This window comes from Doryrhamphus excisus, chromosome 3, assembly GCF_030265055.1.
Source record: "Doryrhamphus excisus isolate RoL2022-K1 chromosome 3, RoL_Dexc_1.0, whole genome shotgun sequence".
Lineage (NCBI taxonomy): Eukaryota > Metazoa > Chordata > Actinopteri > Syngnathiformes > Syngnathidae > Doryrhamphus > Doryrhamphus excisus.
Genome location: NC_080468.1, coordinates 7,515,853 through 7,541,648, shown reverse-complemented (window position 1 = coordinate 7,541,648; position 25,796 = coordinate 7,515,853). Strand labels below are relative to the sequence as shown.

Below are 25,796 nucleotides of genomic sequence, written 5' to 3'. Positions count from 1 at the left end.
CTTTCATATCGAACTAGTGTCCTGCGGGCCACGTGTTTGAGACCCCTGCCATAAAAGATGCTTGTTGTGTACCGTTCACTGTATACTGTACTTCATCTCCACAGTGGTGCAGCCTCCAACAGGAGTTACGCTCGTGTCGACGGGAAAGAGCACGGCCCAGGTGACATGGGACCCAGTTAGTAAAGTTCTGCTTTATCAAGTGACCGTGAGTGATGACGACAACCTCAGCAACGCACCGGTTGTGAGGAACACTTCGGGCACATCCATGGATATCAATAATCTGGAGCCTTGCTCCACCTACACAGTCGGGGTGTCGTCAGTCAACATGTTCTTGATACCAGGAGAGGCTTCCAATGTCTCACATACAACATCCAGTGAGTATTCAATTGGGGTTGAACATGTTAGCTTGGGTATATGGAGATTGTGACCAAGAAATATTAGACCTCTTGGGCTCCAACAATTATGTTGGAATCCATGGAGTTGGAATCTTGTGGCACACCACTAACCAAAAATGTTACAAAATGTCACCATGACCTCACACGTGCATCAAAATGTCGATCGGAGGAACAAGGTAGGTGTTGCCACACGGACCAATATTACATTGCTCTGCCAGTCTTTACACCACAGACACTCCACAGTAGCCACATTTTTACATGACCAGTTTTTCTCTTTCCGAATGACCTTTCGGGAAACAATGGTATCCATGGAAAGGAATATTCAAATTTCTTGTCTGCATGCGTCGTGAAAATCAACCAGAATAGTCAATAGGGCATGCGCAGTAAAACGTAAACATCAACATCACGTGATACCGGCTTCCCCAAGTTTTTCTTTCACTTGTTGGAATAACTCCGTATTGTCAGTTTTTCGTCTGTCCAGTCTTGAAATTTAGTTTGAATCAAAAACAAACTTTGCTTAGCAGTCCAATGCCGATTGCTGGCCTCCATTTTTAAAAGTGAAGAACGTCTGGATCTGCGTGTTACGTCATATCTGAGCATGCGCTGAAAAAACGCACCCGGGATAAATTTAAACAGGAAAAGATCAAATTCAATCTTGCTAATATTTTATAATTAAACTCGGGACATGTTTTATATAGATATATATTTTCTTTTTTAATAAAACTGGACTTGTGAATGGCGTATAGAAGGGTTTAGATTCTGTTTCACAGATGGCGCTAATGCACACGAAAGCTGCTTGCCAACCGCCAATAAACAACAGAAGAAGAAAAACAACACGAAGAAGAACGCACCCTGACAAATTTCCGTTTGAGCGGGTACAAGATACCTGAATTGGATTGGGCAAAGAAATATTCCATCCCTGTTCAATTCTTTCCGTTTGAGCAAATATACCAAATGCAATTGGAATATTTGGGTCCATATATTCATGGCTATTGACATAATATAATGTTAATGCTATAAAAAGTGATATTTGATAACGAAATTGCCAACGAAATGCCTGGCTCCCGTGTAATCATAAATAATAAATAATAATGTGGAGAATAGATAGATGACATCAAATGTGATCAACAACGTACAGCGTAAACAATAAATTGCACAAATAATTTAAATAATTTTGGATAAATAATAATAAATAAAGTTTTGCGTGTCCAAGATGGCGGCGCCCTGTACGGCTGCGGCTGCTTTGGCCTCCGGTAAGTCAGACACTTTATTGTCCACACTGATCTCTGTGGTGAAATTGTTAATACCACTTATTTCATTTAGCTTTTAACTCTTGCTCCTAGTATACTCTTTTTTTTAACTTTTTAACTTGACTTTTATCTAATGATTATTTTATACCCTATACCTTTTGTTTTGGATCTTAACCAAATGTTTTTATAGTTTTACACATGCTTATTTTAGTTTTATGTTTATGTTTATTTCGGCGGCACGGCGGACGAGTGGTTAGCGCGCAGACCTCACAGATAGGAGACCAGGGTTCAATTCCACCCTCGGCCATCTCTGTGTGGAGTTTGCATGTTCTCCCCGTGCATGCGTGGGTTTTCTCCGGGTACTCCGGTTTCCTCCCACATTCCAAAAACATGCTAGGTTAATTGGCGACTCCAAATTGTCCATAGGTATGAATGTGAGTGTGAATGGTTGTTTGTCTATATGTGCCCTGTGATTGGCTGGCGACCAGTCCAGGGTGTACCCCCGCCTCTTGGGGACAGCTGGGATAGGCTCCAGCATCCCCCGCGACCATCGTGAGGAAAAGCGGTAGAAAATGAATTAATGAATGTTTATTTCTATATATACTTTCTATATTCTTATTTTATGTTTTTATATTTCTTATCCCATATATCCAGTGTTTCCTCAGTGGGGGCTCTCTGCGCTGGGGGCTGTCCTCGGTTGGGGGCTGGGGTGTCTCCTCTCGTGGGGCTTACCGACTGGGGTGGCTGGGAGCTCTGTGGCGGTGCCCCACTGCAGCGCTGTGGGTCCCCTGCCTACCTGTTATGTGGTGGCCCCCTGAGTTGCGGCATCATGGCCTGGGCCGTGGGCAACCCCCAGCGCAGATGGCAGCGCTTCCTGAACTGGTTCCTCTGTACTCGGGCAAACAAACTTCTTATGTGTGTGTGTGTGTGTCTTGTTGTTGTCTTTCTCTTTTTAAATATGTAAAGCACTTTGTGGTACATTCTATGTATGAAATCTCTATACAAATACAGTTTAATTGATTGATTGATTGATTGAATATGTTTCTTGTTTAGCTATAAATCCCGTGACCTCCATCACGGTGGACTACAGCTGCTCCAGCGGTATGGTGACTGTAATGTGGGATTTGGTGTTCGGGGCCAATTTGTACCGGGCTACGGCCGTCGATGGCACCGGCATGTCCCTCAACTGTACCTCAGCCTCCAACAGCTGTCAGATCACCATGCTCAAGTGTGGCGAAAAGTACCATGTCCACGTGACAGCCATCTCGGACGACTGTGAGAGCAGATCCAACATCTCCACCCTGTTTGAGACGGGTGAGAGCCGCCTGTACGATCTCTGCCAACACCTTCTCAGTTTACTTTGTCACTGTCACACACGCACGCAAGAACTACAGCTTGATGTCACCTCCCTATTAGCTCGCCCGGTGGGACACTGTTTAGCTTCCACCTATTGTGTCTTTGACTCCTTTCTCACAGGCACACCCTCTCCTTAGTCACCAAAATGGACATCTAACACCATACAATTTAACGTTCTTTACAGCCTATACAAGTGAGGGGTTATCTCAAAGGTCAATTATAGTATCAGTCTAAGGTAGAAACCCACATCGTCCGCTTTAGGAAATGATTTAATACTGTGAGACTTAAGGTGTTAAGTGTCATGTTACACTGAGTCCCTTTCTCCTGCGTCTAGTACCCTGTGCTCCTGCTAATCCAATGACCAGCCATGACTGCTCCAGCAATGTGATCAGCTTCAGCTGGGAACCAACCAACAACACGTTCTACTACGTGGCCATGGCTGAGGACAACACCGGCCAAGTGACAGAGTGCAGGACGCAAGACAGCGCCTGCTACTTCACCAATACAGGCTGTGGTCAATTCTACATGTACACCGTGTACGCTGTCAGCTCCGGGTGCAACAGCGAAGTCAGTCAGCCTGAGTTTGTACGAACCTGTGAGTAATACGTATACTCTACATATACATGGAATACTAGAAAATATACAGCCTCTATGTCAGGGGTCTCAAACTCAATTTACTTGGGGGCCACTGGAGCGCGGGTCTGGGTTAGACTGGGCCGCATCAGGTTTTCCCAAAAAAATACAAAAAACGCATTTATTAAAAAAAAAAAAAATTAAAAAACTTCGCTTTGGTTCCAATTTTCTACACGAAAAGCTCTGATTTGAACATTCCACTGTTCTCAAATATCTTACTTTTTATTTTTCTACACAAAATAAGATGAAAAATAAATAAACAAATCAAGAATAAAGACAATCAATCAATCAGTAATAAATAAATAAATATAATAATAATAAAACGGCAAATAATAAAAACTTAAGAAACCACATATAGTTGGTGGGTAGACAAATTATTTTTTTCAGATTAAAATGAACAAAGCATTATTAGAGCCCTGTAGACATGACAAAACACGACTATAGTCACATTTTTACTTTTTTTATTTACAACATATTGCGCAACTGCAGGGTCTTGAGACACATGCTAACTCGCAAACTAGAGAGCTAGCGACCTAAACGGTAGCCTTCAAGTTATTTCCTTTAAACTTAAATAGCCAAAAACTTACCACTTCCACACGGATAGGGAGGATAACTATTAACAGTTATTTAACCTTTAACATGAACATTAATCAAACGTAATAATTTTTTCTGGGTACATGATACCATACAGCATCCATATCAAGCTTGCGCGGGCCGCACTAACATTACACTTTCATATCAAGGCGGGGGCCTCAAACTAGTGTCCTGCGGGCCACACTTGGCCCGCGGGCTGCGTGTTTGAGACCCCTGCTCTATGTTGTATTTCCAAAGTACAACCAATCTAATTTAAAGTGTTATTGTGTAATATAATTCTACATCTTTCTCCCAGCGCCTTGTCTTCCCACAAACATAAGGACAGCAGCAGAGTGTAATTCCGAAACCCTGATCACTACCTGGGATTCAGCTGCTGGAGCTCTATCCTATACCATAGAGGCACAGGGCAACACCGGAGAAACCTACAACTGCACCTCGTCCTCCAACAGTTGTGCAGTGACCGGTGTTTCTTGCGGTGAACACCTCAGCGTGTGGATCGTCGCCTCCAATGATAACTGCTCCACCAGCAGGGTGCTGGGAGAGGTGGCTGAGACTGGTGTGTACTAGGAGTATTTGGAATTTGGGTCAAAATCTGGACTCGATGATACTCTCATTATAATACCTTTTTAAAATGTATTCTATGCTCCTCAATCTCTACAGTTCCTTGCACCCCCACCATTGCTTCGGTGTCTGCCAAATGCAGTCAAGATTCTGCGAGAATCAACTGGACGACGAGCATTGGTGCCATTTTTTACATCGCTGTTGTTGAGGATTTGGATGGGAATTCATACAGTTGCAGTTCAGTTGACACTGACTGCTTAGTGGAAGGCCTGAGATGCGCACAGAATTACACGGCCTATATTATTGGAACCAATCTTAAGTGTAACAGTAGCGCCAGTGAGGAGATAGCTTTCTCTACTGGTAAGAATAAGGAACAGTTAACTTTCTGATGTCATATTTACTACATATACACAATTTTATGTTTAAATCCCCTCTTTCTTTTTTCCCAGCACCTTGTCCCCCTGATAATATTGAGGCATTCAGAGACTGTGATGCCAACCGTGCTCTGATAGTCTGGCAAAACCACCAGTCCACTGGCATCTATACTGCAACCATTGAGGATCAGAGTGGAGCTCAACTTACCTGCAACAGCAACACTGTCAACAATTGTAAAATCCATGATCTACCCTGTGGAAAGACATACAGCGTCACTGTCACGAACAGTGACGGAAGCTGCTCATCTACCTCCACATCCATAAGCATGGACTCAGGTACTCCCGCATCAGCAACACAAAGTACAGACTAGAAATATGCTCACAGCAAAACATGTCTTCTTCTAGTACCATGTGGTCCAGAGGATCTTGAAGCTAGTATCGATTGTGCTACTGGTGAGCTGACTATGACTTGGAACATCACTGTTCCTGCGGAGAACTATACGGCTACCATTTCCAGGGGCATGGGTCAGCCCATATATTGTAATGCCTCAGAAACCCAGTGTACCACAGGAGGGCTGGTGTGCGGCAGTACTTACTCTGTGACAGTCATGTCGGTCACCGGATCCTGCTTCAGTCTTCCCAGTCCAGAAGCCACTGTGAGAACATGTAAGAGACAAAACATCTCAAAATATATAAGATACCCAGCAAGCATTCACTTAGTGTTCCTTGTTGTGAAACAGCACAGATGGAAAACTACACCAAGTCACAGAAGTCACTACATTATAAATTTTGTTATTTCTCCTCTTTCTTGTCAGTGCCTTGCCCTCCTACTGGGGTCACTGTGGGGTCAGGGTGCACTTCATCAGCTCCTGTGTCATGGGTGGCCAGCGACAGTGCTGAATACTACACTGTTTTTGCTGTGAGCGGCTCTGGACACACCTTAGAATGTACCACCAATGAAACATTGTGTAGCCTCTCTGGTATCCAGTGTGGGGAAGTGTACAACATCAGCGTCGCAGGAGTGGATGACAACTGCACAGGTCTACAGGGAGACACCGTGGAGCTGTACGCAGGTAACGCAAACTTACCGACACATTAATTTCTCGTCATTCTGAACAGTGACAGTGATTAATTCTCGTTTTCTTCTGCAGGGCCGTGCAGCCCCACTAATGTGTCCGGCCAGTTGGACTGCTTGGCTGGCACCGTTCATCTGTCCTGGGCCCCATCTCCAAATGCTGTGGATTATGTTGCAGTGGTCAATAATACTGAAAACACACACAGCTGCTTCAGCTTAACTAACAATTGCACTATAACTAATCTTCTTTGTGACAACTCATATGAAATTTTTGTGGACGTCTATGATGGGAACTGTATCAGCCCCTTTAGCTCACCCCAGAGACTCGGACCAGGTATTGAGATGCTATTATTACCACTTTTCATGAATTTAATTGACTTTTAGGTCAATGTACAGTTGAACATCTGTTCTGTAGGCTGGTTAACTTCTAAATTTGAATTAATTCTCCAATAGGAAATGAAAATGGTGAATTAATCTGTTCCGAGGGGCGGCACGGCGGGCGAGTGGTTAGCGCGCAGACCTCACAGCTAGGAGACCAGGGTTCAATTCCACCCTCGGCCATCTCTGTGTGGAGTTTGCATGTTCTCCCCGTGCATACGTGGGTTTTTTTAACCTAGCAAAAACATGCTAGGTTAATTGGCCACTCCAAATTGTCCATAGGTATGAATATGAGTGTGAATGGTTGTTTGTCTATATGTGCCCTGTGATTGGCTGGCGACCAGTCCAGGGTGTACCCCGCCTCTCGCCTAAAGACAGCTGGGATAGGCTCCAGCACCTTTCTTCACCCTTGTGAATAAAAAGCGGTAGAAAATGAATTAATGAATGAATCTGTTCCCGAACTGCTACACAAGTCGAGAAGATTTAGCTCTAGCTCATGCAGACACACAGGCTGGGTTTTCTGTTTCAAACAACTTCATTGACAACCTTAACTGAATTGTTTAACTTGGTAGAGGTGTGCCTTCAAAATGATGCCATTTGTTTGTAGACCTTCCATAAAATCCCAGGGATTCTTTCTCTATGCAAAAGCGGGTGACGATCACCATTCATTCCAGTCACATCTTCATGCAAGTTTTTATTTTCTTAGTGCCGTGCGCTCCAGTGGACGTCTACACCAACTTGTCATGCAGCGACGATAACGTAATGGTGAGCTGGGCGAACTCTTCTTGGCCATTCAACTACAGCGTCACAGCCACTCCTCTGTATGGAAATATGACTTCAAGCACTTGCCACACTGAAAGAACTAACTGTAGTCTGAGTGACCTTCACTGTGGCCAGACTTACAATGTGTCTGTGAGAGCCATTTCTGGAGATTGCAGTGGGCCATACAGCATCCCCCAGACCATCGAGACAGGTATTATGAATGGTTTAAAAGTGGTACAGTATGATATTGATTTTTGTACAATATTTTGTCTCTCCAGCCACTTGTGCACCTCAGAACTTGCAAGCAATGACAGATTGTGGTACAAACTCCATTTGGGCCTCGTGGGATGATTCTATGGGTGCTACCTCCCATACAGCAACTATGACTGGACCCGATGGCTTCTCTGAAACATGCTCTACACCGGGCGTCATGTGTTCTTTTAGTAATCTCCAATGTGCCACAGAGTACAGCATTGAAGTAGAATCACACGGCCACTACTGCACCAGCTCCTCCATTCAAATGACGACAACCACAGGTACTTCAAGCAAGTAATTTCCTGGGAATTTTCAATTTGTGCTCATGGTATGTCTTCCTCCAGGACCGTGTGACCCAGTCAATGTGACCACCGTCCTCCAGTGTGGCTCAAATGCAGCTACAGTGTCATGGAATGCAAGTGCCGGGGCCACAGCATACACAGTTTTGGCTCACAAATACGGTTCACAGTATCAAACATCCTGCTGGGCCATGGCAACTTCCTGTCAGCTGGATGGGCTTCAGTGTGGAACAACATACAACCTGACTGTGCTAGCTGAAGACGGCACATGTAACAGCACTGGAGAGACCACAGCAATCCTGACGACAGGTAGTCCTAAATCTATTTCACCATGACATTGGAACGCTTTCCAAAATAAACAAACTCAAACCTCGCTTTTATTGTCTCCCAGCTCCATGCTCGCCATCCATTGAGAATAGCACCCAAATCTGTGGTGCTAATTCCTCCTCTCTGTCATGGATGCCAGTGGCCGATGCCATAGGTTACACAGTCAATGCAACATCCGCAAGCGGCCACTCAGTGTTCTGCATCTCAGACACTCCAACGTGTGCACTGACAGACCTAGCATGTGGTGAGACCTACACAGCCACTGTCATGGCTCAGGGAATGCAGTGTGACAGCCCACTCGGACCAAGTGCTAACATTATTACAGGTGGGTTCATGGTCCAGGCCTGATGATTCATCCTCCTGCTTCACATTATTAATATTCTTATATTTTTTGCCAACAGCTCCCTGTCCTCCAATGCTCCTATCAAAGCAGTACATGTGTAGCAACAATACAGCTGTGCTCAGTTGGAGTGACACTGTCGGACATCTTGGCTTCCAAGCGCAGATTGCAGGAGAGGGATATGTAGGCAGCTGTAGGACTACAAGTACCAGTTGTGTAGTCCATGATCTACCTTGCGGCCTGGATCTCAATGTTACAGTGCAGACTGAGGGGGCACAGTGCAACAGCACCCCAAGTGTCTGTCAAACGTTACAAACTGGTAAGCCTGCGGTTTAGTGCTTAAATTTAGTCATACCTATCTCACTTTATAAAATATTGAGAATGCTATATTAGAAAATACATTGTTGATGTTATATATGTGTGTATTTTTACTAGTAGAACAAGGCAAAAAAGCTAATGCTACCTCGCCGCTAGCATTAGCTTACACCAGTGTGCATAACAGCAAAGGTATCGAATGAAAGAAAGCTATTTTTTCCCTAACTTCAAACTTATGAACTAATTGGTTTGTTGGGGAAACATTATAAATTTGAATTGATGAGGCTAAATAATTACCAGCTCTACGTTCCAGGTAAAAAGAAATACTCAACAACACCTAGCTTATGTATTATGTGTTACCTAGCTAGCATGTGTAAAAATGAAATGGATATTTTCTATGTAACTTATTTTCACAGAACATTTTACCTTCAATGTCTGAGAGCATTAAATTGCATTTTTTGTTTTTCTTTCCAGCCCCGTGCGCCCCAGAGAACATTAGCGCCACACTTGTGTGTTTAAATCACTCGGCCCTGGTGTCATGGGTGGGAAGCCCCAGTGCTGTAGAATACACAGTGACATCTACAGGCCAGGATGGACACACACATGAATGTCACACCAACACAACCAGCTGTAAACTGACACATATTCACTGTGGTGAAACGTATAACATCACCGTAACACCGCACTCTGAGTCATGTGCTGGATACCCGAGTCAAGTCTACATCTTCAGAGCAGGTGCACAAATTAATTCATTTATTCATTCTGCTGCATTTGAGAAAATACCATATTAATTTGTGTTTTACTCCCTTGTCTCTAGGTCTTTGTCCTCCTGAGAATGTCACCATTTCCTCAGTATGTCAGGACAACCCCACTGTGTCTTGGTCCAGTGTAGCCAATGCTGAAATGTACATTGCAACAGCGACAGCTGATGATGGACACACGTATAATTGCAGCTCCAACATGTCTGCCTCATGCCAGTTCACTGAGCTCCACTGTGCACAAACGTACATCGTCACCGTGGTTACTGTTGACCGGGGCTGTTGGAGTGAGCCTAGCTCTGCTGTGGAAGTGACCACAGGTGTGTTGAGTAGCTGATATTTATATACAGTACACCCACACATGAATACTAACTTCCCTTGTGTATCATCCCAGCTCTGTGTCCGCCCACTAACTTGATGGGCCAAGTCGCCTGCAATACCAATGCTGTGACCATCTCATGGGATGACAGCTTAGATCCGTGGGATGCCTATATTCTGGAATATGAACTTCTTAGCGGCCCGCCTTTTACTTCAACGATCACAACCACATTCACCTCACACAATTTGACCAGCCTGCAGTGTGGACAGAGATATGCCTTCACCATTGCAGTTCAGAAAGACCTTTGCCAGAGCAGCTACAGCCCTCCTCTGGAATTAAGTACAGGTAGGATACACCACTTAGCTCAGTCAATAGCAATCAGGAAATGAACACAACTCACAAGCCAATCACATAATATTGTATGAAGACTACCCTTCTTTTTCAAGACTTAAAAAAAGATATCATTACTATATTTCTTAGCTGTATATCATGTTTTATTGGCATCAATGTGGAATGATGGGAAGAAAAGCTCTGACTCACTTCGGGGAAGTAGTTTGGCATTAATTTGCATGTACAAATCTCTAGACCAGTGGTCTAAAACTCAATTTACCTGGGGGCCACTGGAGCTAGGGTCTGGGCGAGGCTGGGCCGCATCAGGTTTTCCAAAAAAAAAAAGAAAAAACGCATTTATTAAAAACAGAAAAATGAATAAACTTTGCTTTGGTTCCGATTTTCTACAAGAAGATTAAGATTAAGATATGCCTTTATTCGTCCCTCAGTGGGGAAATTTGTATTGCACAGCAGCAAGAGTACAGAGTCAGTTAAGCAGTACAAAATACACAATATAGAAATATAAACAATGTAGATAATATGAAACCAGATGAGATATATGACCAGTCTATACACTGAGATCTTGTTAGAGAGTTAATATGAGGCATTATGGAAATACTCTGATAAAACATTCCACTGTTCTCAAATATCTTATTTTTTATTTTTCTACACAAAATAAGATCAAGAATAAAGACAATCAATCAATCAGTAATAAATAAATATAATAATAATAAAACGGCAAATAATTAAAAATTAAGAAACCACATATAGTTGGTGGGTGCGACAAATTATTTTTTTCAGATTAAAAACTCTACATATACATGGAATACTAGAAAATATACAGCCTCTATGTCAGGGGTCTCAAACTCAATTTACTTGGGGGCCACTGGAGCGCGGGTCTGGGTTAGACTGGGCCGCATCAGGTTTTCCAAAAAAAAACCAAAAAACGCATTTATTTAAAAAAAAAAAATTAAAAAACTTCGCTTTGGTTCCAATTTTCTACACGAAAAGCTCTGATAAAACATTCCACTGTTCTCAAATATCTTACTTTTTATTTTTCTACACAAAATAAGATGAAAAATAAATAAACAAATCAAGAATAAAGAAAATCAATCAATCAGTAATAAATAAATATAATAATAATAATAATAATAATAAAACGGCAAATAATAAAAACTTAAGAAACCACATATAGTTGGGTAGACAAATTATTTTTTTAAGATTAAAATGAACAAAGCATTATTAGAGCCCTGTAGACATGACAAAACACGACTATAGTCACATTTATACTCTTTTTATTTACAGCATATTGCGCAACTGCAGGGTCTTGAGACACATGCTAACTCGCAAACTAGAGAGCTAGCGACCTAAACGGTAGCCTCCAAGTTATTTCCTTTAAACTTAAAAAGCCAAAAACTTACCACTTCCACACGGATAGGGAGGATAACTATTAACAGTTATTTAACCTTTAACATGAACATTAATCAAACGTAATATTTTTTTATGGGTACGTGATACCATACAGCATCCATATCAAACTTGTGCGGGCCGCACTAACATTAAACTTTCATATCAAGGCGGGGGCCTCAAACTAGTGTCTAGGCCGCGTGTTTGAGACCCCTGCTCTAGACGCTTCCTTACCAGACCTTTTTCTGATATTAGTGCAACCGCTATCATGAATTATGATAAATAATTTTTCTTCCTATGTTCAGCACCCTGCCAGCCCACAAACTTCACCGCTCATGTAGACTGCGGGTCAAACAAAGGCAACTTCTCCTGGTATGAAAGCAACGGGGCAGCTTTTTACACCGTGGAGGTGACAGGGGAACACGGCCATGTGGCATCCTGTTCCTCCAATGACACGTCCTGCGCTGTGAGACTCCACTGCGGTCGTTCATACTTGGGCTCCCTGGTGGCATCCACCGAGAGCTGCAACAGTACCGAACATGCCAATATTTATTTCAACTCGGGTAAGACGCATCCTGCCTCTCACTACCTGAAAAGTACACGTGGTATGGCTTCGCTTCACAACTATTTTATTCTCCCCTAGCTCCTTGTCTTCCTGAAGATGTCCTAGCTGTACTAGACTGTGACTCCAATGAGATGAACGTAAGCTGGTCTGAAACCCCTGGCTCGGACAACTACACGGCCTGGGCCATCAGCGCTTCCGGACACACAGTCTCCTGTAACTCCACATACAACAATTGTTCCATCACTGACCTGCAGTGTGGCCACGTCTATGAGGTGGTTGTCACCTCGTCCTCCGTTCACTGTGAAATCATTGCCGGTTCTGACTATAAGGTCCAAGCGGGTGAGTCTCACATAAGGATCTCTTGTATGTTGCAGCAAAGATCAAATTCAGCTCCATGTGTCTTCTGTTTTCTTCTAAACAGCGCCGTGTAAAGTGGAAAACACCACAGCAGATCTGAACTGCAGCCACAACATCATGACAGTGATGTGGGATCAAGTCACCTCACTGGCTCAGAACTTCACAGTAAAAGCTACGTCTCCTTCAGGTGTTAACTCCACTTGTGAAAGCAGTGATAGGGTATGTTCCTTCCTGGACCTGAGCTGTGGTCAACTCTACACTTTCACTGTGACGGGTCACACCAATGTCTGCATGAGCGCCATGAGCTACCCCACAGAGAAGCTAACTGGTAGGACTACAAATAAAAATGAGCAAATATGGTAGAATCTGTCTCAGTCGCACCCTGTACAAATGTATCAGACTGTCCCAAGTAAATAAATACAAATACTAAAAATTCCTCTCCGGATTTCCAGCACCGTGCCCCCCTGGAAATGTGTATGCGGAGATGAACTGTACCAGTCGAAAAGCTATGGTCAGCTGGACAACCGCTGCTGCAGCCACAGCCTACAGCGTCCAGGCAACCTCCACCAACGGTCACAACTCCTCCTGCAGTGACATGGGAACATCATGTGATCTGAAGAATCTGGTCTGTGGACAAAACTACTCGGTGGTGGTAGAGGCGATGCATTCTGGGTGTGCCGGTCTGACCAGTAGTCCAGTCTGGTTTGCTACAGGTCAGTCTAAGATACCATACTGTTACATGATGAAGATACAAAACGACCATTTTGCTCTCTGTCCCCAGAACCCTGTGTTCCCATGGATGTCTCCGTGTACTACAATGTAAGCGATACTCATGTTCAATGGAGTGCGGCGAACGGTGCAAGTTCCTACTCAGTGCGAGCTGTAAATGACGCGGGCTGGGCAGCCACATGTACCACCTCCACAACCGACTGCCATTTGAGTGGCCTGCAGTGCAGTGAGATCTACAATGTCACAGTGACAGCACACAGCCAGGCTTGTGACAGTTTCACCTCCGATACCAGGCAGCTTAAGACTGGTGCGTATCAAAAGAGATGTTGTGATAATCTCGGAATGGTTTTATGAAGTCATGTGTGTCTTTCTGATCATTTCAGAACCCTGCACGCCCACGAATGTTCAGGCCAGTGTGCAGTGTGAACAACTTACAGCAACTGTTTCCTGGGATCGGAGTGAGCTTGCTGTGGGTTATGTCGCCTACTTTGACGACTCATACTACACATACTACACTTTGACCTGTGAGGCTGCAGACACAGACACCAGTTGCGTTGTCTCAGGACTGATGTGCGGCACATATTATTATGTGTCGGTCAAAGCCTTGGGAGAGGAGTACAACAGCTCTTACAGCACAATGGTCTTGCTCACATCAGGTAAAAACATACTGTTTACACCCGCTCAACAATGGTAAAAAAAAGGACCAAAAATTTGTATTGCTACTACATAAATACTATTAATGTGTCATATTCTTCTTACATCTCAGCTCCTTGTCAACCGAGCGGTATTGAGGCTGTTCTGGACTGCGAAACCAAGTCCGCTGCTATATCTTGGCTACCCAGCACCGGAGTCATGTCTTACCTGGCTGAAGTTACAGCCATGTTGGGCCACACCACCAGCTGCACCACCAACTACACCTACTGTCTGCTGACATCTCTGCAGTGTGGACAAGAATACAACGTCACTGTGACGACTGTGGGCGAGACTTGCAACAGTACTAGTCAAATGTCCGGATACCTCACCACAGGTATTGTGTGTGATTGATGATATGATAGAAAAAGTTATGTATTTTCTATATTTCGGTCGAGTGGTTAGCGCACAGGGAACACAGCTAGGAAACCTGAGTTTGATTCCACCCTCGGCCATCTCTGTGTGGAGTTTGCATGTTCTCCCCGTGCATGCGTGGGTTTTCTCCGGGGATTCCGGTTTCCTCCCACATTCCAAAAACATGCTAGGTTAATTGGCGACTCCAAATTGTCCATAGGTATGAATGTGAGTGTGAATGGTTGTTTGTCTATATGTGCCCTGTGATTGGCTGGCGACCAGTCCAGGGTGTACCCTGCCTCTCGCCTGAAGACAGCTGGAATTGGCTCCAGCACCCCCGCGACTCTTGTGAGGATAAGCAGTAGAAAATGAATGAATGTATTTTTTTCACAGATCCTCTTGTGTCTAATAACACGTCTGTCCCAAATACCTACCAAATACCTGATTCTAACTCTTGCCGTTTCAGAGCCTTGTGTTCCCATGAATCTGTCCATCTACTTCAGTATCGGTGAAGCTCGCGTCATGTGGAACACAGCAAAAGGCGCCGAGTCTTCATTTGTCCAGGCTGTGACTGACCAGGGATTGACAGCCAACTGCAGCACCAACGGCACCCACTGCACCTTGACCGATTTAGAGTGCGGTCAGATCTACAACGTTACTGTGACTGCACACAACAAGGTCTGCAACAACACAGCTGTATCTGGAAGCTACCAACTCATGACAGGTTAGACACTTCAGTTGAAAGGAGGTGTAACTTTTGGGTTGGCTTGAATATTGTTGTCATTTCAGAGCCCTGCCCACCCACCAACGTTCAGGCCAGTGTGCAGTGTGAACAACTTACAGCAACTGTTTCCTGGGAGCTGAGTGAGCTTGCTGTGGGTTATGTCGCCTACTTTGACGACTCATACTACATTTTGACCTGTGAGGCTGCAGACACAGACACCAGCTGTGTTGTCTCAGGACTGATGTGCGGCACATATTATTATGTGTCAGTCAAAGCATTGGGAGAGGAGTACAACAGCTCTTACAGCACAATGGTCTTGCTCACATCAGGTACTTCATGCTCCTGTGTCGATGAATAGCAGAAGTGGGATAGACAACCATTTACAAACACTTCTTCATACTCTTTATTCTAGCTCCGTGCCTGCCCACTAGCATAGAAGTCGACGTTGATTGTGACTATGATGGCATGGCAGTGGTGTCCTGGACTCCTACTTACGGCACAGCAAACATTTCCCTGACAGCCAGTGGAAATCTTCAAGCACAATGCGAGGCTCAGCACAACACCTGTAACTTGACAGGATTAAGTTGCGGGGAAAGCTACAACCTGAGCCTCACTGCAAGCAACAACGAGTGCACCCTTACGTCACTTATGTACTCAAACCTCACCACACGTAAGTTTGCTAAAATATGCATTTTCAGATCTCATGTATTTCATATGATTGATAACTGTGTAATACATATATATTCCACAGGCCCATGTGCACCTCAGTATGTGAATGCTGACCTGCAGTGTGGCTCTGACACTGCCACGCTGTCTTGGGATGGGCAGTCTGGTGTGGAACTTTACATGGGACGTGCCGTCACTGCTTCAGGAGAGGTGCATTGGTGTAACTCCACAGGTTATTCCTGTGAGTTTACAGGACTCTCATGCGGGGAGACGTACAACTTAACTGTGACAGCAGAGAGTCATGGCTGCCTCAGCCAAGCCAGTGACACAGTGGTCATACACACAGGTACTAAGACTGTTGTTTTCTTTTGTGGACATTAGTTGTACGACAGTAAAATAGCTATTACATTTATATTCAACAACACAATTACTCACAAGGATCTGATTGTACCTCATGCACCTTTTGTCTTATGCCTTCCCTCATCTAAGATCCTTGCCAGCCTGTGATCATTTCATCTCAGGTGGTTTGTCAGAGCGAGGATGTACAGCTTTCCTGGCATCCAGCGAGCGGTGTCGTGCATTACTTAATCACAGCCACGGGAAGCCTTGGCTACGTGGAGAATTATAATACAACACAGACAGGCCTGACCGCTGTCCTACCATGCGGCCAGAACTATAGCGTCATCGTGCAAGGACAAGGCAGCAAATGCAACAGTATCCCAAGCAGCCCCGCCTTCTTCAAGACAAGTACATCTTACATTTAAATTCATATGTTGTATAATGCAAGGTCTAAAGTGGATAACCGTCCTTCTTCCATGCACAGCTCCATGCACCCCTCATGATGTGACAACCTACATACAGTGTGAGGACAGCACAGCCTCTGTTATGTGGGGAGCAACGGACGGTGCTCTAAAATATGTCGCAGAAGCAATTGGGCTTGATGGACACGTTCACTGGTGTCACAGCAACACCACCCACTGCACCTGGGATGACTTGCATTGTGGGGAGCAATACACAGTCGTGGTGAGGGCAGAGGATGAGAACTGCACCAGCCTGAACAGCAACAGCACCGTCATCTACATGGGTACTTGGAAAGAACATCATATACTGTATGAATATGATCAGATTGACTGACATGACGTATTTGATATATTTTCAGATCCCTGTTCCCCCCAGAATGTGCTTGCATCGGTTGACTGTTATATGAACGTTGTCTCTCTGAGCTGGGACACCAGTAACGGAACGATGCTGTACGTGGTGTCAGCTGAGGCGGGAAACCAAACTGTTGAGCTTAGCACTAATGACACCGTGGCGCAGTTCTCGGATCTTATCTGTGGGGGAAATTACAGCTTCACAGTGACACCTTACGGCCACGACTGTGTGGGCATGACCAGTGTTCTTGACTCCATACAGATATGTAAGTGCAATATCATTTAATGGTAACACTTTACGATAAGGTACACAGATTTACAGTAGTTAATGGAGAATAAACCTCATTAGTTCTTAGTTCACAAAAATGATGCTGATGTCTCCAGGGCCGTGCCCACCTGAGGTGGTCTACACCACACAGGACTGCCATTCTGGTATCATCATGGTAGCATGGCAACCCAGCGATGGGGCAGCCCACTACACGGCCACCATGGAGACAAACAGCGGCGTCTCCCAATACTGCATGTCATACTCTGATAGATGCAGCGTTCAAGGACTGACGTGTGGATATAACTACTCTGTGTCGGTCACAGCTACTAATCAGCAGTGTAACGTTACCTCCATGGAGCCTCACAGTCTGCAGTCAGGTGAGAATAACACGTTTTTTTCTCTTGTTAATGAATTTCCTCAGTATATTCAGAACTTTGTATCATTCCCCGCCGCAGCGCCTTGCGTTCCTACTAATGTCTCCGTGGAGATGGACTGCGCCAACAACACTGCAGCCGTGTCCTGGTCTGTCAGTCACGGTGCATTGCAGTACTTAGTGACAGCCTCCAGTCACTATAGTAACGTCAGCCGCCAGACCTCTGACCTCCACTGTACACTGGTTGACCTCATGTGTGGTAGCCGATATTCCATTCAAGTGGTGGCAATGGATGACAACTGCTCCAGTGTTCCCAGTCAAGTCCTGGTATTTGACTCAGGTGAGGGCTCATGCAAAAATGACACACAATTAGCAGGGTTAATGATTAAAAAAGGTAAATTAGATTATGATAGGATGCAGATTTAAAGGTCCCATATGTATGATAATATTGGAAGGTTCTTTGGGAGCACTCGGAAATGTGATAGAGGAGTACTTAGAGGAAAGTAGAGTGGAGTAGAATAAAGAGGGCTGGAAGCAGGAAGTCCATGGTAACAGAAATGGTGCAGAAAAAGGTGCAGAATATGGAAAATCTAGAAAGCTTTCTGTGCGGGTTATTGTATGTAGCTGCTCTACAGGAGTCCACAACTGTGCAATACAATGCGCCGAAAATGAGCATAACAGGTCCCCTTTAAGATGCTAAAGCTGCTAAATCCGTATTCAAATAAAACACAAAAAGGTTGACATAACGGTTTGAACTGGATCGAAATGCAATCTGAACTCAATTTGAAAAAGATTTGTAACATACCTGAAAAGCAGAGAGGAACTGAGTGAAACCGAGATCTAATGCTTTCATTTTTATGAAATATTATGTTTTTATATGTCTGTGTTTGCAGCACCATGTCCGCCCCAGAATGTGACGACCCAGCTCAGCTGCATGTCCAACAACTTGACAGTTTCTTGGGACTCGCTCGGAGATGTTGATTACTATTTGGTGTGGGTAGATGGCTACATGGGAGGAAGCAGCGAGACCTTTAACACCACCAGCACGCAGTATTCCACCACTAACTTGATATGCGGGAATAACTACACTGTCCAAGTCGCGTCCATCAGAGAGTACTGCCAGATCAAATCCAGTCAGTCCCACAGCGTTTTGGCAGGTATGAAACCCTACAATATCCAACTGCTTCTCTAGTTGTCTTCACAAATGCTCTTGTGGTCTTCTTTTCCAGCTCCATGCCAACCTCAGAACATCCAAGGAAGGCTAGATTGCGTGACCAATTCCGCCTGGATCTCATGGGATGCCGCCGTGGGTGCTGACTGCTACATTGTCTCAGCATTCGGGGAAGACAACCGCATGGCTAACTGTACCACCTTTACCAACACCACCTGCGAGGTGGAGGACTTGGCTTGTGGCGTTCTTTACAACTTCAGTGTGACTACAAAGAACAGTCAATGTGAGAGTCAGCCTAGCACTACCATTGACCTGCAGACTGGTAAGTGATTCCATACTCTTCAACATCAGGAATTTTTAAAAAATGTATTTATATCCGAGATTGTAGCCATTCATTTTACAGATTTTTTCTTTTCTTATTTCACCTTTCCCAGCCCCCTGCTCCCTGGCTGGCATCACAGCCATCCCTCAGTGCCACAACTCCTCCATCCTTGTCATGTGGGAGCTCGCGGAGGGCAGCGAGGGAGACACCGTGTACACGGCCACAGCTGAAGCCAGTGACTACACATACTTGTCTTGCAATGGCACTGGGACCAGCTGCACCCTTATTGGCGCCCAATGTGATTTCCACTACACAATCATCGTCGCTGCTTCATCAGACCAGTGCAGCAGTTTGAGAAGTCCGCCTTACAGGATAAGCATGGGTACAAACTATATACATATATTCCATGACTTCCACAGGTAAAATGTTACTTGAGTAACAATCCAACTGTGTTCTTCTCAGAACCGTGTCCACCTAGTGAGGTAAACGTCACCGCCTACTGTGAGGAAAACAGCGCACTAGTGTCCTGGAGCCACTCCCCCGTCGCTGCAACCTACCACGTTGTTGCAAAGGCTGCAGATGGACACATGCACACTTGCGACGTCTCCTCCACCAACTGCAGCTTAACAGGACTCCACTGTGATGAGCAGTATGCTGTTTATGTCACATCCAGCCACGAGAACTGTACAAGTTCAGCCAGCTACAATGTCACCCTCAACACAGGTGTGTGGACTTTATTGCATATAAAAGTTTTTAAAAAATGTGTCTTTTTTGAAAAGCGACCCATATGACAATGTACAAAACCATAGGGGCAACAATATCCATGCATCCATTTTCTACCGCTTATCCTTACTAGGGTAGCGGGTATGCTGGAGCCTATCCCAGCTGTCTTGGAGCGAGAGGCGGGGTACATCCTGGACTGGTCGCCAGCCAATCACAGGGCACATATGGACAAACAACCATTCACACTCACATTCAATTAGGAGTCGCCAATTAACCTAGCATGTTTTTGGAATGTGGGATGAAACCGGAGTCCCAAGAGAAAACCCACACATGTACAAGGAGAACATGCAAACTCCACACAGAGATGACTGAGGGGGGAATCGAACCCAGGTTTCGTAGCTGTGTGGCCTGCACGCTAACTAGTCATGCTCTGCGCTATTTCCATGACAGCTTGGGTTGATGGGTTGTCTTAAAAATATATTCCCCCAGAAACGGGTCTTAAATAAGGAAGCAGTATTTGCCTTGAAATGTAACTAGTAATGGTGGTTGAGTGGTTAGCGCGCAGACCTCACAGCTAGGAGACCAGGGTTCAATTCCACCCTCAGTCATCTCTGTGTGGAGTTTGCATGTTCTCCCTGTGCATGCGTGGGTTTTCTCCGGGTACTCCGGTTTCCTCCCACATTCCAAAAACATGCTAGGTTAATTGGTAACTCCAAATTGTCCATAGGTATGAATGTGAGTGTGAATGGTTGTTTGTCTATATGTGCCCTGTGATTGTGTACCCTGCCTCTCGCCCAGAGACAGCTGGGCGAGAGGCAGCACCCTCGCGACCCTCGTGAGGAGAAAGCGGTATAAAATGAATGAATGAATGTAACTAGTAATGTAAGTTGTCCAACATTGTCCACTATTAATGTGTGCAGGCCCCTGTCAGCCAGATGACCTCTCAGTGACCTTACACTGCAGTAACCAGTCTGCAGTGTTGTCCTGGACCCCCAGTGATAATGCTGTGGACTACCATGCCTGTGCTCAGTCAAGGAGCGGAGATATGCTCTACTGCCACAACACATATCCCACATGTACCATCCAGAATCTGGATTGCGGAGTCCTGTATAACTTCTCTGTCCAGGCTTCGGACGGCACGTGCAACAGCTCCTTCAGCGACCCAGTTGAAAGAGGAGCAGGTATTCCACTCCGCTATTTAATTTGTTTTGCTTATGTAGTGAAAGACAATAATATATATAATATATACCTCCCTTTTCAGCACCTTGTCCTCCAGATGCTGTTCAGATGCAGCCTGGGATCATATACATGGACGTACAGATATTGATGTTTAGCTGGACGGACACAGGCTGCACGGATACGGAGTACCTGCTGATTTTAACAGGGAACCTGCTGGGTGACGACCAAACTCAGTTTGAGCTATCATCCTACTGGACCAACAGGATATTATTTGAGATTCCACTTCCCTGCGGGTCATGGTACTCGGCTACTGTGGAGAGCAGAAACATAGCTGGAACCAGTGACGCATCTGTACCTCTTAATGGAACAACAGGTAGATCACACAAATAGTATGTTTCATTTGGTACACAATGGGGGTGTCCTTACTTTTTCCACAGAAAAATGAAACAGTGTGTGGGTGCTTTTCATATATTTTGTGCATTGAGGAGCCAATGTAGGTGGATATATGTGTGTTATAGGTGACAAAGCCAATAACAATATATTGTTATATTGTTTGTACATTTTCACAATATGCCAAGAACACCCCTGCACTACAAACATAGAGATAATAATGCAAAGATAATAATGCACGCTTTCTGCTTACCCGCCCCCACAGCCCCGTGTCCGCCATTGAATGTGATCTACAGTAACAACAACGTGGTCGCCACAGTTTCCTGGGACTCATCAGTGTTTGCCACCACATACACTGTGTACATGCAAACTATTTCACTCGGTTCCCAGCTGTGCTCCACCCCAGGCTTGTCCTGCTCCCTGCCCCCCAGCATCACCTCTGCAGAGCTCCTGATCACAGCCAGTAATACATATGGAGAAAGCGAAGGAGCGAGCGTCACGACTGGTAGGACTTGACGCTGGAATGTTCCCTGACATATTGCTGCTTAAGCATTCTGAGATTCTGACCATTTTTTTTCTTTCCAGTGATTCCTCATGTACGCAGGAGAAGAGACCTAAATGAGAATGGTAAGTGGCGTTTGCTGATAAAGATGGAAGCAATTTGCTGCATTTAAGTATGCTCTTAAATCCAAGAACTCAAATTGTGATGCAAGCCTTAAGGAAAACTGCACTTAAAAAAAATATTTGCCCATCATCTACAATCCTTATGTGGAGCATCAAACTCATCAAACAAATATACTGTATATATTAGTCCTTGACAACACAACTGAACAGAAAATGTTATTATTGAAGGAGAAAAAAAAACTAACGTACCGGCCCCTTAAAACATAACTTCATTCGTTCATTTTCTACTGCTTTTCCTCACAAGGGTCACTATCCCAGCTGTCTTCGGGCATGAGGCGGGGTACACCCTGGACTGGTCGCCAGCCAATCACAGGGCACATATAGACAAACAACCATTCACACTCACATTCATACCTATGGACAATTTGGAGTCGCTAATTAACCTAGCATGTTTTTAGAATGTGGGAGGAAACCGGAGTACCCGGAGAAAACCCACACATGCACGGGGAGAACTTGCAAACTCCACACAGAGATGGCCGAGGGTGGAATTGAACCCTGGTCTCCTAGCTGTGAGGTCTGCGCGCTAACCACTAGACCACCGTGCCGCCTAAAACATAACTTAACTGAGATTAATTGAGATCTATCATTCTGGAAAATGTTATAAAGCCATTTCTAAAGCTTTGGGACTCCAGCAAACCACAGTAAGAGCCATTATCCATCTTTCCAGGAGAGGCAGGTCAAACTAAATTACTCCAAGAACACAGCAACAACTCATCCAAGAGGTCACGAAAGACCCCACAACAACATCCAAAGAACCGCAGGCCTCACTTGGAGTATTGACACCTTGCCGCATCACACCGGCTAGCTACGAGCTACTCACCCGCAGCGTGTCAACACCACACTCTCAATGCCTCTCAGGCCACTACCAAAAGTTAACACTACATAAAAAAAGTTTGATAAGTTAATGCTAGGTGTAGGCATTCGTTTCTACAGTATGTTGTATGTGAAATCAATGCACTCGGGAAGAAAGTTCTGGTAATACTTTGAAGGACAAAAATACAGCAAAATACTGTAAGTATTACAAGTCATCATCAACGTTCATCAATCATGTATCAAAAACTGTAAAACCTTGTTGGAGGTTTTTGAACGTGTTTTAATAGCGGTCATTGTAGGCAACGTACTGTAGGTGTGTCCCATTATGTGCAGACATGAGCTGTCTCTTTTTAGCTGTTTTTATATCTTTAGAACACACAGAAAAGAGGAAGACACATATGTTCATAAGGATTGTGAGTTATGAGCAAAATCACAAAAAAAGTGCAGTTTTCCTTTAAACGTCATTGCTCATAATAACACAGTTTAAGTGTGATTCAAATGCATTTGGGACATGATTGCAAATGGTGATGAATCAGGATTCACTCATTTGAAATCTGTGATTAATCTGATTCCAATTTTTAATCATTTGACAGCCCTAGTAAGATGAGATTTTGCTGTTGCTCAGGAAATATATTCATTCATTAATCGATCCAAGTGTGCAGCATTTAAGTAAAAAATAATTTCTACATATTTATTTATTTGATTTTATTTGATTTTTAAAAATTATTAAATTCTGATTGTTTTAAAATAATTAATTAGTTAACATTGACTAAAGTAATTACTTATAATATAATGAATTATATTAATAATAAATACATTATATAATTTATAATTAATAATGAATTATATTAATAATAAATCATGTTATTTATGATTAACATTCAAATATTATCAAATAAAATATGTATCAATTGATGTACATTTTTAATTAATTTAGTATTTTTAAGAAACTATACTGTTTTAAGTAATTTACATACTTTCCAGAAAAAAAAATAAAGCAAGTGCATTGCATTTATTAAAAAAAAAAATGTTATATATATTTAGCAATTACATTGTGATTATTTTTAATTAATTAATTTACTTAAACTATTATAAAATATTATAAATGGAACCAATTTCCATTATCTTTGAGTACCTGTAAAAGCATCAAGTTGTTTTTTTTATAATTATGAATTTTTTAAATTGACCAAAGGGTAGTTTTAGATTATGGAAATTATGTTGAATTTAAAATACGTGATTATGTATTGGGTTTTTTTTCCAGTTTACACTCATAATTATATAAGAATTATCTTATGCTTTGCAGCTGATTTGAATTTCTACATGAAGAAACACAAATAATGGCCAATGATTCCCATCATATCTCAAGCATCACTTTCAGATGTTTGTCTCTTCTGTAAAATGAGTTTCCCTTTTCCTCTCACAGAAGTCCTGTCAGCCCCTGTGGTGCAGGCCACAGTGGCAAATTCAACCGTCATTGCTGCCGAGTGGTCCCAAGTCGATGCTGCCATTGATTACAAGCTGATGATCACTCAACAGGGCGTTTCTGAGGGTCCACAGGAACTAACAGTGATCGGGGAAAGCATCATTCTCGCCGATCTGAGCCTCAACTCTACTTACTGCCTCACGGTGTCGGCAAGGAACAATACCAATGTGGGACCGGCGTCGGAACCTGTTTGTTTGCAAACAAGCTTGACCCACTGACATGTCCACACTGTACATCTGATCATGGGTTTTAGCTTAGACCTGCTGCAACACAGGAAGTTCTTTTTCTGACTAGCAATTGCACATGATATGGGCTGAAGTATTCAACCACAGCACTTACTGTAATTGTTTATTCATACTGATAAAGTGATTGACACCACTTTTAAAAGGATGTTACACTTTTTATGCTTGGGTAGTCCCTGAACGGTCCCACTCATGAAAGCATTTTAAAAAATTATATTAAATCTTTTCAACAAGTTTTTCAAAAATATATTTTTTCATGATTTTATTTTTTTCGTCATAAGAACATCAACATATAAAAACACAAGATATGTCATATTTTCCAAAGTGGAACTTTTGGGGTGAGGTTATTCCTAAGGCTGCAACTAACAATTATTAACAAAAATGTTGATGTCTTCCAATGTCAAATTTATATGTGAATATTTTGTTTTGCTGAAAACACAAAAATTGGCCCTGTGTATTCTGCCATGGATGACTAAGGCCATTTTAAAAAATAACATTTAAGAAGCTGATATTTTTAAGTAAAAAAAAATAAAAACTAGCAAAATGTTTGATTAATTGGCTAATTGATGAATCATAAATTGTTGCAGCACTGGATATTACAGCCTATGGTGGGGTGACCAAAGTGCAGCTTGGGGGCCATTTACGACCAGGGGACTCATTGTACAACTAGTTGACCAAAAAAGCCCCAGCAAAAACTGAATAGAGCAACAAGGCACAATATAAATAAAAAAGGCAAAAATGTTGATATTACTAATAACACAAAGCGTTGTGGTTGAACTTTACAAATGAAAAATCACGGCATGTTTCATAACTAACAAAACTGAAGAAATGCATTGGTAATCACATCGAATTTACTGGACAAGATTATGAGTCAAGCTAAGTGACCCCTGACCTCACAAATGTGCTCCAAAATATTTGAAGCCGTTGAAGTGTCATGACCGGTATTTTTGTCTATACTGTGTACTGAATTTACACTACAAGAAATGGCAGGTAACAGATTGGAATAAGTCTAATGTGCTGTTTCACAAAACAGAAAAGCTACTGCTATACTGCTTACTAGCTGAGGTTTTTATCATTTGGGTAGGTAATATTTCAAATAGCTGTATATTGAAAATTTAGAGTATTTTTCAATATGTTCTAATAAAAAACATCATTAAATAATATATTGAACTGCTACAACTTCC

The 25,796-nt window shown here is 43.4% G+C and overlaps 1 protein-coding gene across 1 annotated transcript; it reads left to right on the top strand.

The window, feature by feature from the left end:
- The first annotated feature begins 771 nt into the window (after positions 1–771).
- On the top strand, positions 772–25,777 carry LOC131125292 (uncharacterized). The gene is made up of 42 exons (XM_058066703.1): positions 772–1,648; positions 2,699–2,959; positions 3,336–3,596; positions 4,524–4,784; positions 4,889–5,149; positions 5,239–5,499; positions 5,569–5,829; positions 5,979–6,236; positions 6,315–6,572; positions 7,323–7,589; positions 7,657–7,914; positions 7,978–8,241; positions 8,324–8,584; positions 8,661–8,918; positions 9,389–9,649; positions 9,732–9,992; positions 10,067–10,336; positions 12,034–12,291; positions 12,372–12,632; positions 12,715–12,978; positions 13,103–13,363; positions 13,432–13,686; positions 13,763–14,035; positions 14,146–14,406; positions 14,890–15,147; positions 15,213–15,476; positions 15,560–15,817; positions 15,899–16,159; positions 16,303–16,560; positions 16,637–16,897; positions 16,973–17,230; positions 17,349–17,609; positions 17,688–17,945; positions 18,499–18,762; positions 18,835–19,098; positions 19,211–19,480; positions 19,561–19,821; positions 20,742–21,002; positions 21,083–21,373; positions 21,656–21,895; positions 21,976–22,017; positions 24,311–25,777. Exons 1-42 carry the CDS (start codon positions 1,609–1,611, stop codon positions 24,586–24,588), a joined length of 10,563 nt encoding a protein of 3,520 aa, XP_057922686.1. The 5' UTR covers positions 772–1,608; the 3' UTR covers positions 24,589–25,777.
- Positions 25,778–25,796: the final 19 nt, after the last annotated feature.

What these genes read in the sequence shown, in the direction of transcription:
- LOC131125292 (XM_058066703.1), top strand. Translation starts at nt 1,609, where the DNA reads ATGGCGGCGCCCTGTACGGCTGCGGCTGCTTTGGCCTCCG. An exon ending in TCAAATGACGACAACCACAG is followed by an intron (nt 7,915 to 7,977) that starts GTACTTCAAGCA and finishes GTCTTCCTCCAG; the next exon opens with GACCGTGTGACCCAGTCAAT. An exon ending in GCCTTACAGGATAAGCATGG is followed by an intron (nt 19,481 to 19,560) that starts GTACAAACTATA and finishes TGTTCTTCTCAG; the next exon opens with AACCGTGTCCACCTAGTGAG.